Genomic DNA, 18,477 nt, shown 5'->3' with positions numbered 1-18,477 from the left:
GATGCATCTCATTAAGAACCTGCCTCTACTACTCCCGTTACGCGCAGGTGGAAGAGAGTTCCGAAGCGAGCCCTATACATCAGTGAATCCTGCACCGCTTCCTTTAAAACGGCTCTCTGTGGCTTTTCTGAATACGGCTGACCCAGGCGCGTAGAAACCCTGGGGGACTGGGAAATGACCGGACCTTCCGCCGTTACCTGCAGCCGCGAATGCCTTGAAGGGAGATCTCTGCCAAGTTTGCGTGAGACGTTGAGGACCCTATTCACCTCAGCGAAAGCGTTAAGCGAGACCCTCGTGTGTACCTTGCTATAACTAAACGTTACATACACTGAATGGAAGGGGGGTTTTCAGGGCGGCGTAGGAGGTATTAAGACCTGGCTATGCGTAGTCTTTTACTGATATTTTACCGAAGCTGCTGGTCATGGCGTTTCTTCAATAGTGCACTGTGTATTTACGGAGGCGAAGAGAACTTTACTTAGTCTCTTAAAAACGATAAGACTATTGGTTGATATACTTCATAGGAAAGCAACAATCACCAAACGGTCTGCAAAGCCAAGCCATTGCGGGACGATGCTCAATTAAAACAAAGATCAAGCTCCTTCCCCTCGAGTTTAAATACCAAGGTATAAGTGAGAAGACGCGTTTCTCTTTCAACAGCTTGGCCATGTCGCGGGTGGGCTAGTTGTCGGGATGAGTGCGCCTGTATGAAGAGCACTTAGCTGCGGAATGCCTGGCTGAGCGACGACTAGAGATATCAACATTAGACCGAAATTCACAGAGCGCCCCTTCCCCCACCTCCTCCTTTATCCCTTGCTAGTGGCTGGCTATTCGGCTGGTATACAGCTCCGATTCCGAGAACTCACTTCGACCTTTCAGTATACTACTATATACACTCTTGAGCTCTATATGTGTAAGTCTCGGTCGCGGTCCGTCCCTGGTTCAAGGTTCTTGAATATCTGAAGGCCATCTTTTGTGCAGTGAAGGACAAGTCGGTTGCTTCTGTGTAGCTGATTGGATGTTAAGTGGTTGCTGTGTTGATGCTCAAGCTACCTACCTTAAGAAGGAATGTGTTCGTTGGCCGTACTGCTGTCTCATTGCAGGATCCAACAATGAAGAGTGTGTCTCGGGGCAACTTCAACGTCTACTTGCTGCTGTATCTACCTAAGATCGAGCGAAGAGTAGCTTCACTTAAACACTCTGCTTTAGAGCCACACTGCAAGAACACAGCTCTAAGCCCATGCCACACTACTCATGGCGTTGCAAGGCTGTACGGAAGGTGTGTTCACGCAGCGTAACTCCCTTACTCGTAGGCAACGTTCAGTTTCACTCGTGTCCCACTAGGAGGCAGCGTACAGCCATATGATGTACGAGACTCACCGCCGTAATTTTGAGGAATTCCAATCAGCCCGTGATAGATCAGCGGTGTGGCGTAGACTTGGTTTATTGTGGGTGGTTACTCGGTCACTCCCGTAAGTTGCTCTTGAGCGATGCTAAAGTTGGGCTAATTGCATGAGTCCGGTCCGTTTTTGGAGTCATCACCGCATTCCTTCTGGTAGAAAGGGCCTAAAAATTTCACCCGTCTAGAGTTGCACATGGCTGAGTGAACTCGATGCTCAGTTCTCATCCTTGCTTGCTGTTAGTCGTACCTTGACCTCGGCGTGTGACAGTCAAACTTGCGAGGCTTCGAGAAGCCCGTATAGGCCTAAATTAAGCCTCGTTTACTGTTTCAATTATAAATAGGTCTCATTACCTCCCGACTCGCTTGAAATATTTTGATTCGTGGATGCAACTGAGCGCCTTCTCTCATCATTCCCCTCTCACTATGTCGGGCCAGGAGACGAAAGTGTTCCAGCCGGAAAGTCAACAAGATTATCACCAGCAATATTCTACTAGCTCAGGTCTGGAGGATAATATCAAAGCTCTTCAGAACCAACTTCCCTATGGCTCCAGCCAGGGCATGTCAGCGCAAACATGCCATCTCCTTCAGGCAAACGTCTCGCCATCCTTCCCTCCGATATCTGCCGACACTAAGCCTCAACAACACACCAGTATCTCTCTTTCTCCAGCAAGAGGATCTGGAACTGAGCGAGAGCAGATAGCTAAGATCATGCTGGCTTCTCATACACGCCAAGGTCACGCGATGGACGGTACCTTTATCCTCAGCCAGGGGCAGCTCAAATCCTCGGAACAACCCTCATTCGGAAGTGCTGGCTCGAAAGCCGAATTCCAGTCCTCTACGACGCTAGGAGTGCATTGTCCATTCTGGAAAGTGTGGTGGCAAGAGCTGCTCTGCATCATCATTAGTATTACTTCATTGATCGGTAAGCAAACGTGCGGCTGGGCACCAGATATCCAGAACTCACTTGGGTAGATATGAACAATTCCACTAACGCTAGACTTCAGTCATCGTTGTCGTTCTCGTCTACTATGATGGTCAGACACTGCCAGACTGGCCCTTTGAAATCACGCTCAACACATTTCTCGCTTTTTTCACAACACTGGCAAAAGCGGCGTTCATGTTACCAGTGTCCATTGCTCTGAGTCAATCGAAGTTCACCTGGTTTAGGAAACCAATGCCCCTACATGACTTTCGTGTCTTCGACCAAGCAAGTAGGGATTGGTTAGGCTCCATGAAGCTGCTATTCCGGGTGCGGCTCAAGCACTGGGTCACCAATTTGGTGCCATCTTGATGGTTGTCAGCATTCTTTCTTCTCCAGTAACCCAATTGGCTGTCAATTATCGCCAGCGAAATGACACCGCCCTGGATGAAGAGGCTAGTATCATCACCATCGATAAAATCAATATATCCCACCGAAAGTTACTAAAGTTGGCGGACCTTGCGGCGTTCAAGGCTACAATACCAGAATCTGGTAACTTCGAAGAGCCAGCGCCCCCTCAGAGAGCTTCATGCTCGACAGGAAATTGCGATTTCGGTCCCTATCAGTCACTAGGTGTTTGTGTGGATATTGCCAACATAACTTCAAAACTTCGGACTGAGTCGAAAAGTAACTTGACGTCAGAATTACTTGAAGACGGTGGTGGGAGACTGGGCCCTGGTCAAAAGACATGGAATGTTAGCCTTTCGAGTGAATACGGGGTTCTGCATCAAAACCCTTTGGTGGTCAAAGGCGGCGAGCTTATGGGGACCGATACCTTTGGCTTCTCTAACAACACAAGGCTTCTCGAAACTAAAATCGCCTCGTTCTTTTTCATCTATACCTCCCCGACACCGCCCAACAAAACTACTCAAGATCTTCGGAAGTACCTAAACGATGAAACCAGTATGGCGCCCTTGGTTGAAAGCTTTGGATACGAGGCACTCGAAGTCGTATTCCATATGTGTGTTCAGAAGTTTCAAACCAAAGTCCACATGGGGGTAGAAAAGACTCACATGATTGACGCCTTATCGCAAATCGATGATAAAAGCAAGGGAATCATCTTGGGGCCCAATTGTCAACCTTTGGTGGATAGACTCGATGCATGCGAGCCAGTGAAAGACCCAGGTGACTTAGTTGCACATCTCAACCCCCCGAGTCCTGGAACAAGGAAGTTTAGCGCTCCGTACAAGTCAATGTGGCATATAGGAGCAGGATTCTCCTATTTTCTCAGTGGAGAAGCAGAGATACGATATGTGGCTGAGGGGAGGGCATTCATCTGGTCAGATGGCTTTTCCCGGCCCGTCTTCGAAAATATACTCTACAACAACAAAAACATGTTCAATTCCACACGGCGAGCAGCCCAACTGAACAATTTCTTCCAGGATATTGCCACTAGCTTATCATCTACGTGAGTCTCCCTTATCTCGTCTAAACCACTTCTCTGACAGATTTTGCAGCTCACGAACCGCTCATCATCAAGATAAGAGACCGGGGGTGTTCGTCATCAAGGGAACCCCTTTGAAGGAGGTGACGTACGTTCATATAACATGGGGATGGATTTCATTCCTCGCCGTCGAGATTGCTGCAGCAGTATTATTCCTAGTCATCGCCATTACCGCCCAGAGCACGGTATCTCGAGAAAGAGGACCGGAGAACGTATACATCCCGGCAGACGCAAAGGACTCGGCTCTGGCAACTCTTGTCGTCCTCAGTAAGGATTGCCGCGAAGCCTTGGGTGATGGTCTGCAGCCGGCAGGTGTCCTTCAGAAGACTTCGTAGAAATTGAAAGTCAGGCTAAGAGGGAACGCATTTGAGCTTGCTAGTGACTCCGAAGGCGAAGAGCAATTTTCTCATTCGGGCACGTATGGTCCCCAAGAGGTGCCCACGCAAGAAGACGACATTCCAAAGAAGCGCTTTCTTGGTCGCATTTTCACGAGCATACGAGCGTGGCGAGGAGGGTACGAAGCACCGAGAAACAGTGAAAAGTAAGGAGCAAGTGTCAGTCGAGGTAGTGGCTGTGGGGCTGGGACTAGTTCCGACGGACTGTTCAACTACACGAACGTACCGTTGAAGTCTTGTTAGGAATGTGTAGGTTGGGCTGTTTGACTGTAGACCTTCTTTGAATTTGGGGGATGGGCTCTTTAAGCAAATCCACATTCGCTTCGCATCACTGAATGATTTGTCGAAGAATATCAATTGGGTATTTGCAATCATCTATGCATGCACCTTGTACCCGCCATACCGCCTAGTGCCCATATGCAATGCCCCAGCCCCTGATGCCCCTTGGTATGCAATGCACCGTAAATTCAAACCAAGCTCCTACCCAACACTCTTCAAGATCACCGCAGCTTTCTCGGTGATCGTCGCAGACCCATTTCCTGCACCTCCTCTCTGGAAAGAATGATGCTCTCCTCCCTGTCCTCTTCAATGTCACCCATCAGCTGTGACTCGTCTATCCAGCCGGCTTCCACCGCGAACCTCACAACCTCGGCAGAAGTCCCAAATGCCGGCGTTCCAGCCTTGGCATCGGGATCGAGGTATTTCCACAGCTCTTTCGTGACCTTCTTGAATGCTGCGAGGTCCTTCTTGTCGCCCTGGAACCCCTTGATCATGTACTGGTAGAGATATGCCAGCCACAAGACGTTGGTGTACGGCACAAATACGTCCCATGATAGAGGTTCGCCATCTACCCCCTTGCAGTAAGGTGATTTGTGGGCGGCCGGTGGCAGATGCCCGCGCTCGCCGCGTATAAGAAAGGATCGCATTTGGCGGTAAACCTTGCATTGTGGGGCGTGGGTGCTGGTGAAGATGCTGAGGTCCTTCTCAAGGTCGAGCGCAATAGGCTCAGATTCCTGTAATTCAAGGTCCTCGGCACGGGAGAGACCATAGTCAAGAATCGTAATGTCAAGGCCAGAGTAGCCAAAGTATGGCCCTGCTTTCTTTGAATTCCGCGTTTGTGGGTCTTCTGATCTCCGTATGCAAAGGTTGCCCTCGTGCAGGTCGCGATGCTGGTCTTGTTAGCTCACATTGTTCTGCCAATCGCTTCAGTGGTGTGCTAACATACCTCAAAGCAAGCTAGATCTTCCGCCCTAGCCAGTGCAATTGCCACATGAAAGAAGATATCCCACAGCTGACCGGAGTCCGTGAGCTCGAAGTCTTCGAGTGCGGTTCCTGCATCACCCAGCTCTACCACCAAGAAAGTGGTCTCGTCAAGATAACGACTCGGGCTTGGGTAGAACTGCAGCCTGTCCGGATCCTTACGCTTCATCTTCCGATGAAAGCTTTGGTGTGTTTCAAGCAAGCACTTTGGGGCCTTCCCTCTCACAAGGTACCGCTCCTTGTAAATGACGAAACCAGGAATGTCGGCGAGCCACTCGGATATGCTCAGTTCACCACGCATATCGTCTTCTGAATGCGGCTCTTCGTCAACCAGTCCAGAACGCTCCTGGGCCTTAGTTTGTGCCTTGATGGGCGACTCGAGACGGATGCACTTGATTATGCTTGTGCCACGCTCATTTCGAACGCGGTAAACTTCTGCATAGGAAGCCTCAGCGATCTTCTCGATCGTGTCTCCGGGTGGGCAAACATCCTCCCAGGTAAGAATGCGATAGTCAGGGTGAGGCTCTACTGACACTTCCGGAGCTTTGACCTTGGGCGTTTCAGCCTTTGATACAGGTGTAGGAAGTGACCCCTTAGCTATCCTTCTCGTGGTTTTCGCGGTCCTTGGGGTTTGTTTCACCGCCCGTGGGGAAGTTTCCGGTTTTTGAGGTGTCGGTGGAGATGCCACAACAACCTCGCTGAAGTCTCTTGATAGCTCATCTTCCGAGGAATAGGAATCCAAATCGACCCCAAGGGCTTCCAGGTCCTCGGTAATCTTGATGATGGAGTCATCTTCGGAGTCCAGCGTGACCGTCGCATTGGGTTTCCGAACTGGGGTTTGTGGAAGTTCAGCAAACAGTCGTCTTGCTTTTGCCTTTGTTGAGGTCTTTCCGTAAGTGCGAGCTGCTGTTGTTCGCACCATTTTGTCTTCTTCTTCTTGAGTCCATACGGGGTTGATTTGTTGAGTTGAGTGCTACTACTTTTGACGCTTGATTGCATGGTGTCTCTGTGACTGACGTTGGTCACTATTGACATTCCGGGCGCGTCGTCCAGACAACCAGAGCTTAAGCGGAAAAAACGTTACCCCGGAGCCGCTAAAGGTCCCCCGGGCCGGGCACGAGACACTGAACCCACGCTGCTGGGTTCTACGACGGTCGACCGCATTCAGATGAATAAGTGGAGAAACGTCACTGTGCCCCAGCTCCCAGGAAAGTGATGTGACTGGCTGACGACAGCTTGACGACTGGCCTAATTTCGCCTTCTGGTTGGCGATACCTCCTCACAAGTGCGCAGCTTCACTGTCTGCAGTCTTGGATCTCGACACCACCGCAGCCAGCCAGCCATCCCTCCTCCGACCGCGATCATGGCCGCCATCCTCAACGGCCTCTTTGGAGGCTCCAAGCCCTCTGCATCCCCAATTCCTAGCGGTGATTCCGGTATGCTACTCTCGAGACTCAATTCCCCTGCCCCCTAAACCGAACCCCCCGTGCCGTCAAAGCTTCCAGTTTCCCCTCAGCACCCACAAAATCCACAACCTCATTATACTGACGCAATTACCTCTCGCGTATAGACTTTGCAGACTTCGCCGGTGCTGCTGATCCGTCGCCGGTGCCCAGCGCCTTCACGGCTGCCCCTGGCAGCACGACGCTCGGCGGCGCGCCCGAGGCCACGGGACGTCCCTTCACGAAGTGGTACAACATCCACGAGCGCCACTCCCTCAGCGAGTTCAAGCTCGAGGGTGCCATCCTCGCCGTCAGCGCCGTCATCTTTCTCCTGCACATCATTGGCTCGCGCCTCAACCGCAAGAAGGCCAAGTCCTGGGCCACCGCCCACGCGCCGGTGCTCAAGTCCGAGTTCGCCTCCGTCGGCTTCTCCCCGCGTTCCACGACCGACACCGACCCCAAGGACCCTACGGGTCTGCTGCGCGAGAAGTCTCTATTTGAGTTTGCCAGCTACGGAACCGGTCGCCAGAATGTCGCCTTCATGGACGTCAAGTTGACGCTGACCAAGCGCTTCAACCCGTTCCTCAGCATCATCGAGGCCGTCACCAGCTTCTTCATGGATACTGTTGAGGCCCCCCACGACTCTGTCGAAGCTGTCATCTACCCCTTTGACGGCAAGGAGAGCCTCACTGTCCCCGCGATCCCCGGCACCCACGAGCTGCGCAGCAAGGAGAATAAGAGCACGTACGATAACTTTGTCTGGGCCATCGTCTCCAAGGAGCGCATGAAGCAGGTTCGCGACGATCGCTACGATGTCTCCATCACCTTCACCAAGGATAATGCCAAGCTTCCCAACTGGGTTACCGTCATGAGCGAGAGCGCCGAGATCACCGAGCAACTGTTGACCCCTGAGCTCATCAAGGCCGTTGAGGCTGCCGGCGACGCGTTTGACTACCTTATCGTCTCTGACCAGCCCATTGAGCGCCCCAGCACGTGAGTTTCAACCGCAATTTGTGGTTCATGTTCATTACTAACAGTGTAATAGCATCGAGGAGACCACCCCCCGCAAGCGCGTCTTCCTCCGCTACCGCATCCCCTCGAGCAACAACTACGAATCCCTGTTGCCCCTCTTCGAATACTTTGTCCGTATTCCCGACGCCCTCGTCTCGGGTGCGCACTTCCGCCCCGAGGTCCTGCGCAAGGTCCGCAGCGTGCGCGAGGAGACTATTGCCCAGCTCAAGAAGGCTGCCGAGGCTGAGAAGGCCGAGGAGCGCACCCTCGAGCGCGAGAAGCAGAAGAAGGCTAAGCGTGACGCTGAGCTCAGCGCTCTGGACGCCAAGGCCCAGAAGAAGTACCTCGAGAGGGAGCGTGAGCGCGACCTCAAGAAGAGCATGAAGAAGCAGACCATGCGCGGTTAAAGCAGTGTTTGAAATGCTTCCCTTAGCGGAAGCTCTTAAAAAGTTGCTACCCTTCATCAATGTCTTTTAAACTGGAGGGGAAAAAGGCCGAGGGCGGTCTAGGGGGTCCAAGGAGGGTCGGCGGTGTCAATATTACAATCTACGAAGGCTGAGATGTATACATGTACCATCATGAAAGGCGGCGACGGCGGCGGGGTAAATCAAATAGTATATCTCGTGTCAAATCATAACCTAATAAGCTGTCAACCTTTCTGTCTTGTGCGTGCACCGCGACCTATCTCATACCACCAACACATCTTTTCAAAGGCAAGGACAGTTACTTGTCTTGCGCCAGGATGCCCTCCACCCGCGCCACCTTGTCGGCGGCAGACTGCTTCTTGTCCGTTCTGCGCAAAGGAGAATAACCATCATCAGCCACTCAAACATTTATCCATATGACGACTTTGCGTTCTTTGTCGTGTGAAGTAAAATTTCATTTCAGGTAGACAAACCTCGAGCCGACGCGCATCGAAGACTGGATCCGCACGACGCCGCTCTGGTGGACGAGAGAGTGCGCTTGTCCGATGACGCGGAAGACGTCGTCCCAGCTTCCCTCTGCGGAGGAGGAACAGATTTTGTATGTCAGCAGTGTCCTATATGGCTCTTGATGTAGTTGAATCCCGTGCCGAAGCAGAGGGGGGGCCGACGAATCTCATGAGCTTCCACGCTCTCGCGCAACACGATAGTTCAAAAGCTAAGAGGGGAAGTGCGAGGGAAGAGGGTTAGGTAGATAAAGAGTCGAAAAAAGAAAAAAAACGTACCGACGGTGGTGCCGGCCGAGTGCATGGTGTACTTGAGCCCGCTCGCCTTGAGCAGGCGCTGGACCTGGGCGACCTCGTTGGCGACGGAGACGCTGCCTGTGCCGACGGGGATGAGGCAGAAGTCTGCGTAGGCGGCTTCGGGGGTGGGGATGTTGGAGTAGTCTTCGCTCGACATTTTTCGTTGTGTTGTGTGGTGTTGTGTGTGTGTGTGTGAGAAAGAGAGAAAGAGAGAGAGAGACAATGTATGTGAGAGAGTTGAAGTTTTGGTGATGTTGGGTTTGAGTGAGTGGTATGTGGTGGGGTTAGATTTGCGCGACTTCGGCTCTAGGTTACTGAGGTTGTGGCGTGTTGAGGGTCGAGAGCTGTGAGGTCGGTTTTTGGGTGAAGGGTGAGGCTCGACTTTCATGCAAAGTCTGAATCCAGGAAACGAGAGGTACTGACATACGTATCACGACGGATCTCATGGATAAACCGTAGATTTACTAGACAAGTTCATATGTCGTTGACTTTGAGATGCCGTCGTCGTGCAGAGTACCTTTCCCAATGATGCAATGAGGGGTGGGGGTGGTCCGTTCCTAACCGTATACGAGGGGTCCTTGCTACCTTCCTAATAAGTTTTTCCTCCTCATCACTTGTAAGCCGACAACCTCAGCTCATTCTCGCTGATTCAGAACACTGGCCAGTTGTGATTTGTTTCATGAAGTTGGTTTTCATATTGATATGAGCATGATTCCACCCAATGCCCGGTATCTATCTACCTCAGTAGTGTTGCCCTATGTCCCAAAGGGCTCTCTTCCAAACAAAACTCGCGGGGGTCCCGTTTTCCCCGGGTTGTACATGAACAAAGCCGTGAAAAAAAAGCAAGAAAAAGTCGTTTCTGCCGATGATTTCGGCTCATGATAGAACGCCGTCGCTATGCATCTTTTTGTTTAAAAAAAAAGAAGGAAAAAAAGAGGTAAAAGGAAAAGAAAAAAAAAAACAGGAGGGGGAATCATAGTGTTCATCCGAGATATGTCCCTTTGAGCGTACACACACAGACACTCTTTTCATGAGATTGTCGCATGAAAAGTGACACATCCTTCTTTGGCTCGGACCCTGAGAGACCGGACTTTCAGAAACAGACGACCCCTTAAAACAAGAACACAGCGGCAGCGAGAAACGCGACGAGCGCGCCAGTCTCCATACCACCGGGTGCTCTACCAGCAGACTTGCCGCTGCTCGAGCTCGCGGTGGCGCTGTTACTGCTGCTGCGGCCAGAGATGTCGGACGAAGAGAGCCCGTTGAGGTTATCGGCGGCGTCAATGGCCGGGCCCTTGTTAAAGAAGTCCACCAAGATGAAGACGGGTTTGGTACCCCACTGGCTCTTGCATGTCTGCGCATGGAGGCCGAGGTTGCCCGCGGTGCTGGTGGAGGCCGAATTGGTCGTGTCAATGTCGCTGACATCCGGGATGAGGATGTCGGTGGCGAGGGTCTGGTACTGGAAGTGGTTCATGAGGGGCAGCATGTTGGCCGAGACGGCAGCGGCGGCAGTGGAGTAAGTAGAGGGCCGGTCGATTGTGCAGTTGAAGCCGGCGGCAGAAGTGACCTCGTAGGCCGTCTCGAAGACGTAGGAAAATTCCGGGAGGAGGTATGGGTAGTCCGTGTCGGCGGTGATGGAGGCGACAAAGGTGACGAGACGGGTGTCTGCGTCGATCATGGTCTGGAGCGTGGGCCAGCTTGAGGTCGCGGAGGAGGTGGAGGGCTTGTAGCCGTACTTGGAGATGCCCGAGGACTCAAAGACTTTTCCAAAGGCTGAGGCGGCCTGGTTGTCCGAGTTGACGAGGAGGATGGTGACGACGTCGTCGGTGTGCTTGTCCATCCAGTCCTTGATGGCGGAGAGCCAGTTCTCGAGGGTGCCGGCGTCGAGCAGGCTGCAAGTGGTGTGGCAGAGCTGGAGGACGCTGCCCGAGGTGCCGTTGACGAGGTGGACCTGGGCCTGGAGCAGGCGCAGACCCGAGTTGAGGGCGACGGTGGCGTTGTAGTACTGGTTGCCGGCGATGGAGTTCGAGGTGCTGGCGTCGCGGAGGAAGGCGCTGTCGTGGGCACCCATGTGGGTGATATTGTTGTACTTGCGGCTGCAGAGGGATGGGGAGTTGTTGCAGACTGTTGAGTTTGAGGAGGTGGCGGCAAGGGAGGTTGTGTTTACGGTTGATTCTGTTGACGATGAGGAGTCTGAAGGGAGGGCGTAGACTGTTGCGGTAGTGGCGAGGATGGCCGCGAAGGCCTTGCGGAGTGAGAAAACCATGTTGTAGATGTGTGTGTGTGTGTGAGCGTCTATAATCTGGTGGTGTTGTCCGTGTAAGACTGAACCCAAAAACCTCGGATGCGGGAATCGACGAAAGCGGGAGGCAGTCGACTAAATAAACGTCGAAAACAGTAATCGTCGGTTTTGAGGATGTCGCGCTGCAACTATGAGGAGGCTGGCTCAAGTTGCAAGGAAGCAGGAAAACCCGCGAGGTCGGGAGTTGAGGTAGAGGAAGAGAGAGATGTGACGGGAGGCAGTCGAAAAAGGCGGAGACTGGAGTAGCGAGGAGGTTGAGATGGGCAGGGCAACGAGAGACGGTATGTTACCGGACAAGGTAGGTTAAAGGTAGATCCAAGACAGGCAAAATCCTCGAGAGTCTGATGTAAGGCGAGGTAGAGGTAGCGTATTCGTAGTGTCACTTGGTGTATTAGTAGTCAGCGTGGAGGCCAAAGGAAAGACGGTGCCGGATCCCCAGTTCTTAATAAGTTGGACACATGAAGGGAGGATCCTCGCAAGGCCAGGCCAAGGAGCACTTTGGGATGTTTCCTTGTCCCCCATTCGGAATCCATACTCTGTATCCGTACTCCGTACCCATACCCATACCTAGGTAGGTACGGATACCTGTCGCTTGTACCCATCCATACCTTACGTAGCCCCGATGGGGCTGGAGAAATATCAGACAAGACCGAAGCTGAAGAAGGAGGTGCGGCATTCTGGCAGAGAGTCTGGGAGACTTGGACCCTGTTGGTTGCGCGGCCCCCAGTCCGTCCCCCGTTTCCCGGTGGGGCTCCGGGCGTGTGGGCGGGCTACATGGCGGCATGGCGCAGTCGCGGTTGTACTCGTACTCTTTTTATCAGTCGCTCTTCACCCCCTTGTACCCAATGGAATAGTGAGTGTACGTACATACGAGAAGTGCAAGAGAAGAGCGATGGAAACCACCAAGAAGAATCCAACACTAGCCACGGTGATTTTTAATTCACTTCGACTATGCTTGCGTCGTGTGTTTTCGGGTCTGGATACACTATATCTGCCATGAACAACTGGTTTGCACTGCCAAATGTACACGTACATCTCACCTCTCAGACTTACACAGCCTCCCTCTCCGAATTGTGCATCAGGCCCAAGTCCGTCAGCAAAGACGTGCAGCAAGACTCAAAGGGGGTGATGCGTGATGTTTTACCCACCACCGAGCACATTTCACCATTGAACTCCCATTCCCTCATCCTCCCCTTCATCCCTTCACCTGATTTCGCCAATAAGAGCCTTTCCCCCAGCAATGCCCGTTACATGCAGACCCAGGCCGGAACTCTGCGAGTCTCTAGGTACTGTACTCTGTACAAAGGAATGGGCGCGGCCTCATCCAGAGTGCTTTAGGTGCTTTAGCTGTTGCGTAGTAAGCCCGAGACGGAGCTAGGAATTAAGGTAGCGTTGGCCATCAGCGACCATTTCTCACTTACACCAGTGTCAAGAGGTGGTGTGCGTGCGTGTCGTGTCACCTTTACTTGTCACCATCTTTCCCACTCTGCTGGTTCCCGCCCATCCAACTAGTGTATTTCTTGGTGGTACAATATAGAAGTTGAGGGCCTACCTTACTCCACGGACTTGAGACAAGTCCCAAGCCGAAGGAGAAAAGAGAACGACAGAATGGACAGTCGCAATGGTCGCTCGAACGTCTCAGTCTCACAGCTCCCAAACCTCTGGGGAGGGAAGCCCCTGACTTTGGCTTGGTCGAGTGTTGGGGGGCCTCCCTTACCTCTCACACGCTCTCTGCGCTCTTGGAGCCACGTTATTCCCTCCACGGCACGCCATCACCACGCTCAAAAGCATGGGAATGCATTGCGCGACAGAGTGAGTTGCGCAGTTGCAGTCGCAACCCGAGATCTTCTGCCCAATCGCACAAACCATCTTGTCCCGTGCTTTACGCTGCTTACTGCTTAATTGCTTGATACTTTCTGCAAAAAAACCACCCTGGTCCAGGACAGACTTCCCGTCCCTTTTCGCTTTCGGTGCCGTTGTACCGCCCGAGGACGATCCGTGTGTGAGAAGTTGAAAGATGGAAATGTTTCTCTGCGGCCCAATGACGTATCTACTACACCACAGGAACGTTGGATTCTGTGAGGATCCGTTTTGATGGAGAACATGCAAGATGTACTCTCACGCTCTGTACAGATCTTCTGTACAGATACATCCGAACTCGCCAAGTAGACTGGATACTCATGAGGTCGGTAACCAAGTCAACCTCTTGTTTTCTTTCCATCTTCACCCACCATTCGAGTGATGTAAACAAATGAATATGCAACTTGCAACTCTCCTGCCACGGCCATTTCTGACTTGGAAAACCTGCAACGCGCGGGGCTCCAGTATTATTCATGCGGTGTGCAGATCTCTCTGGCACACCTGCTGAATGGTTCACCTCGCAACCACAAACCGACAACAACACCTCGGCCAGAAAGTCGCATCGAAGAGTTGTTGCTGAGAATGTTGACCAGAGGCTGGCTGGCTGACTCGTAGTGCATAGCGATTGCGGCTGACTCTGCACCTTTTCCTGTCGCCTCACATCTTCGTATTACCTCACCGACTTTGGCATGGAAACCGATTTGCTTTGCACATGCCGTTCCGACAACCGAAACTACGACACACTCGAATGAGGGTTGTCCAGCCGCCCAGCCGAGCATTTGTTGACTTTTCAAGGCGGGCTCATACAAAGATTGGGGAATTTCAAGAAGAATAAGTAGCTCACCTCCAACTTTTTCTCTGTTGTTGATCACTCACCCATACAAGAACACTGAATACTGGCACACTGGTTGGATGCCGGGTGATAGGTGAGAGAGAGAAAAAAAAAAATCGAGTGGCTTGCACCCTAGAGATCTACACTTCCGTCTCCAGAGATTCCAGCGCCGCCACCACAAAAAAAGGTGTGGCTGTCCATCCGCCCAGCGAGACGGTTCGACTGGTCCAGAATTCCCCCCAGTTCCCATCTGCCGGCGGGTTCTCCAGCGTCGTTCCAAGAAAAGAACTTCCCAAGCCACGGGAAAATCTGTCTTAGTTCCTAGGGTCGCCACTGACTTTGCCATCCAAGGGATGCCGTTTGGTGCATTTTAATGGAGACATGTAGTGGACGAGAACAGCAACAAGAAACAGGAACAGGAAATCGAGTAAACAAGCAATGAACTCTCCACAGGGCAGAAAAGCTCGTCACCATGACCATCATCAACACCTGTCCAACAAAGAGCAACATCGTCAAGGAGCATTCTCACTGGACGACACCGGGTAGCAGATCGCCGACAAAGCCCACGCAACTGTACAACTATCCAAGGCAGGGAATGTACGGATACAAGCCTGGTCAGCCGAATAGACCGCAGTATTCCCGTCAAAAAGGGGTCTCCACAGGGGTACCCAGCACAAGATCGCCTCCCGTTGCTATTTTTGAACACTGGAGTCTGCGCAGTGCGCGTCTGCTCATGTCACTTCTTCTCTTTCTTGCTCAGCCTCAACCTCCCTCTTCGGGACCTGACAACATGGTGGTTTAACCGATAGCTTGACCACGACATGCTTAATTTTCTCTGCCATTGCCTCTTTACGTCGTTGCCGATCACTTGCGTCTCTGCGCAGTCGGGAGAATAAAGTCCACACTATTCGTTACCTCGTACAGGGTACATTGTTAGTTTTGTTCACAACTGTCCACGTGATGCTGTGCTACCGTCTTAGAACCTCTGTGAAACATCACAAACATCGTCAAATTCACCTGGAGAGTTGTTCAGGCGGGGGCAGTCGAGGGAGCAGATCAAAGCAAACTCCGAGACAGAGCGTTTTGACATCTGTCAATCCGATCCCGGGGGGGAAGGATGGCGAAAAGCCACGTCTGTCTTGCTCGGTAGCTCTATCCGAACAACTGTCTTCCCCAGCTGTTTAGACAGGTCCAGGCGCTTGATTGAGAAACTTGCGCACAAGCCGTTCGTTTCCTTTTGCCTCCGCGCGGACTCTGTGTTCGTCACATCCTCTCTTGCCTCTCTCTCTCTCTCTCTCTCTCTCTCTCTCTCTCTCTCTCTCTCTCTCTCTCTCTCTCTCTCTCTCTCTTCCCAGGACACCAAGACCACCTCAAACCCAATGCCTAGACAACCCAAGCAATTCACCATGCCCGCGATATGCGTGGCCGCGTCAAGCACGTACTTTTAGTCTACCTACCTACCTACTCTTAGGTCGCCCACGACATTGGGACGTCTCCACTAGGCTTAAAATCTCTAGGTCACCCCATACTTGCGCGTACCAAGACTTGCAAGACCGAGCTTCTTCATTGTTAGGGGCTGAGGTAGATGCCAAATGTCGCCTCCTGGCCCAGAACATCGTGAACACTGAACCCCATCCGAGGGCCGAGGGAATAGGACATACCGCGGCGACACCACATCCAGTCGCTTATGCCCCACGCTCTCGGTCCTCTCCCTTTTCATCCGAGCCTCACAAGGCGAAGGCGAACACGCAAGTTATGAAAATGTCACCCTATCGAAGTTTGAAGGTAAACCCCCCGGCCATAGGGGAATCCGGCACCTCGGCGCTCGACCGGGCACCATGCGCCCACATCCCTGCGCTACAATTCGTGACGAGCCGCAAGGCAAAGGCATGATATTTAGCACCTTCAGACTCTCGGTGACTAACGTTGACCACCACATATTGATTGGCCTGGTGGCTAGAATCGTTAATCGTACGGCCCATTCCGAAAGCGTACGTAACCCTGCCCTGCCACCAGTCTTCATCAAAATCATCCGTGCTTCGTTCGCCGGGGGCCCAAGGCTCGGGGCCTGTCAAGCACGGGAACGACGATATTAGGTACGGTACGGTATGGTGGGGGAGGAGCCGTCACCCGGGAAAAAAGGGCTCGACTGTCAAAACTAAGCCACGCCGAGCGCAAAAAACCCACGCCGGCCGCAGCCACACGAGCGACATGTCGTTCGTCTTTTGCCCATTTGTTGGACGAGTTCGCCTACCTCATACCGTCAATGCCATTGTCAAGACTTCATTCTCCCCCTCCCGTCACGCGTGTCCCCCGGAGAAAGGGCGCAGCCGCAGTTCATGCAACGCTCAAATCGTGGTCAATGCTCGGAATCTTATTGAATGATATCCTGTCTGTCTCTGGATCTTTTAATCTGCTTACTCAGTGACCACCACAGGCCATCCTCCCGTGCTCATCAGCTTATTCATTCATCGTGCCTTTGCGCTAACCAACACATCTCCCTCCCGCGGTGTCTGCTCAAGGTGCTTTGACCTTACCCCATGTTCCGGCTCTAGTGGACTTACGAATGCTTCCTTTTCCCCTCATTTATTCAGGGTCCGGCGCGAATCCGGATTCGGAACCGGCCTGCGCCGCCTCCATGTCCTTGAGAGCCTTTTGTCCCTCCTCTGTCGTGGCGTCGATGATCTGCTCCTCCAGACTCAAGATGCCGGCCTGTAGGTCATAACGTTGTCAGTGAACCGGCTCATCAAGCATCTTCACAGGAGAAGAAACACTCACGTCTCCAAGCTTGCCGACGATGTCCTCGGCCTCTTCAACCTTCATCTTGCCCAACACCTTGTTGACCTCGTCCAGGCTTCCACTCTCCAGAGCCTTCTGAAAGTCGGTGCTGAAAGTCTCAAAAATGTTCCGGCCCTCCTTCACGGCGGGGTCCTCGCTGTCCTTGGGCGGAATGGTAATCTTGATCTCCGTGCCGGGCTCCACCGCGTGCAGCTGAATCTGCTCCACGCCCTCGGGTTCGCTAGCGCGCTCCTTGACAATCTCCCGCGCCCGGTTCCTGATCTTGCCGTACGTATCCTGCACGTCCTTGAAGAACACCTCTTGCGCCTGGTGGCCCTTTGTCGTGATGCGCTTGAAGAACATGCCCACGCCGTCCTTGCCCAGCGCTCTGCAGTACTGCAGCAGCAGCGCCTGGTGGACGCACTGCCGGCAAAAGTCGTCCTTGCTCTCGAGGGCGGCGTCGAAGGCGAGGACCAGGAGGCCGTCCGTCTCCCGCTCCGTCAGGATCTGCGGGTTCTTGGACAGGTACTGAGCGCTGGATGTGTAGTCGTCGGCCTTGATCTGCGCAAACTTCTTAGCGGCGGGCGATGCCTCAATCTCCTCGTCGTCGTCGTACGATTGGGTCGACTTGGCCGGAAGGGACTGTGTCAAGTCAAAGTTGGGGTTCAGAAGCTCCGGCTTGCGCTGCTCCTCCTTCTTATCCGTATCCTTGGACTTGTTGACATGCGAGCTGTCAAAGCCCGTGTGAATGCCCTCGCTAGTGATCTTGCGTCCCTCTTCCTTCTCCAGCTCGGCTAGCTTGGCAAATAGCTCCTTTTGAAGATTCTGCACCTTGGTTAAGTGTCCCTCGACACCCTCGAGCATGGCCTTGTAACGGTTCTCGGGCTTCTTCTCGTCCAGCTCCTTGTTAACTTGGTCCAACAGCACGGCCATCATCTTGGAGAAGCTGGGCAGCGGCTCTGAGTCGGCGTGGATTCCCTCGGGGCGTGGGGGCGGCTGGTCGTCTTCGGGCTTGCCGGCGGATTCCATGACGGCTTGGAAGGCGACCTCGCCGGGGTTTCGGGTCTCGGCCTCGGAGGCATGGGACTTGAGGGCGTCCAAGAGGTTGGAGATGCGCTTCATCAGGCCATCGTTGATGATGCGCTCGTACTTGAGCGTCTCGATTTGGTGCTTGCGCTGCAGTCGCTCCTGGTGGATTTGGTTCTGCTTTGCGCGGATGAATGAGCGCTTATCGACGTTGGGGTGGACCTCGACGTCCGAGTCGTCGCTGAGCTCCAGCGCGTCCTGTCGTATTTACATGTTAGCTACTGAGGTCGGCATCACAACGAGCATGGCCGTGAGAGAGTGGGTGATGTAAAACACACCCATTTGCTGTAGTCGACAGGCATCTTGGCGAAATGTTTCAGCAATGTGATGCAGATGCGTGATTACCTCCAGCTGATGTGGGCATCGGTTGTTGACTTTGAAAGCGATGTTGTTGAGTGGAATGTTCTGGATTTTGCTTGACAATCGGTGCGGGTTGACAGGAGTTTGGTGCAGAGCCAGTACGG

General features: G+C 52.9%; 6 protein-coding genes across 6 annotated transcripts; 2 read left to right on the top strand and 4 right to left on the bottom strand.

Moving 5' to 3' along the window:
* Nucleotides 1–1,822: 1,822 nt before the first annotated feature.
* Nucleotides 1,823–4,157, top strand: CPAR01_13982 (uncharacterized protein; the record flags this gene model as incomplete). Its single annotated transcript, XM_060498234.1, has 4 exons — nt 1,823–2,321; nt 2,404–2,560; nt 2,626–3,786; nt 3,836–4,157. The coding sequence occupies 4 exons, from the start codon at nt 1,823–1,825 to the stop codon at nt 4,155–4,157; spliced, it is 2,139 nt and encodes a 712-aa protein (XP_060342968.1).
* Nucleotides 4,158–4,717: 560 nt separating this feature from the next.
* Nucleotides 4,718–6,399, bottom strand: CPAR01_13981 (uncharacterized protein; the record flags this gene model as incomplete). Its single annotated transcript, XM_060498233.1, has 2 exons — nt 4,718–5,386; nt 5,443–6,399. The coding sequence occupies 2 exons, from the start codon at nt 6,397–6,399 to the stop codon at nt 4,718–4,720; spliced, it is 1,626 nt and encodes a 541-aa protein (XP_060342967.1).
* A 441-nt stretch (nt 6,400–6,840) lies between these two features.
* Nucleotides 6,841–8,337, top strand: CPAR01_13980 (uncharacterized protein; the record flags this gene model as incomplete). The annotated part of the gene is made up of 3 exons (XM_060498232.1): nt 6,841–6,913; nt 7,048–7,912; nt 7,965–8,337. 3 exons carry the CDS (start codon nt 6,841–6,843, stop codon nt 8,335–8,337), a joined length of 1,311 nt encoding a protein of 436 aa, XP_060342966.1.
* A 316-nt stretch (nt 8,338–8,653) lies between these two features.
* Nucleotides 8,654–9,312, bottom strand: CPAR01_13979 (uncharacterized protein; the record flags this gene model as incomplete). The annotated part of the gene is made up of 3 exons (XM_060498231.1): nt 8,654–8,723; nt 8,829–8,931; nt 9,138–9,312. The coding sequence occupies 3 exons, from the start codon at nt 9,310–9,312 to the stop codon at nt 8,654–8,656; spliced, it is 348 nt and encodes a 115-aa protein (XP_060342965.1).
* Nucleotides 9,313–10,266: 954 nt separating this feature from the next.
* CPAR01_13978 (uncharacterized protein) lies at nt 10,267–11,421 on the bottom strand (the record flags this gene model as incomplete). Its single annotated transcript, XM_060498230.1, has 1 exon — nt 10,267–11,421. The coding sequence occupies one exon, from the start codon at nt 11,419–11,421 to the stop codon at nt 10,267–10,269; it is 1,155 nt and encodes a 384-aa protein (XP_060342964.1).
* Nucleotides 11,422–16,735: 5,314 nt separating this feature from the next.
* On the bottom strand, nt 16,736–18,315 carry CPAR01_13977 (uncharacterized protein; the record flags this gene model as incomplete). Its single annotated transcript, XM_060498229.1, has 3 exons — nt 16,736–16,861; nt 16,928–18,211; nt 18,292–18,315. 3 exons carry the CDS (start codon nt 18,313–18,315, stop codon nt 16,736–16,738), a joined length of 1,434 nt encoding a protein of 477 aa, XP_060342963.1.
* Between the last annotated feature and the right edge of the window lie 162 nt (nt 18,316–18,477).

This window comes from Colletotrichum paranaense (genome assembly GCF_030867605.1).
Source record: "Colletotrichum paranaense strain IMI 384185 chromosome Unknown Scaffold_14.1, whole genome shotgun sequence".
NCBI classification, from domain to species: Eukaryota; Fungi; Ascomycota; class Sordariomycetes; order Glomerellales; family Glomerellaceae; genus Colletotrichum; species Colletotrichum paranaense.
This window is presented reverse-complemented; position numbering and strand designations above follow the sequence as displayed.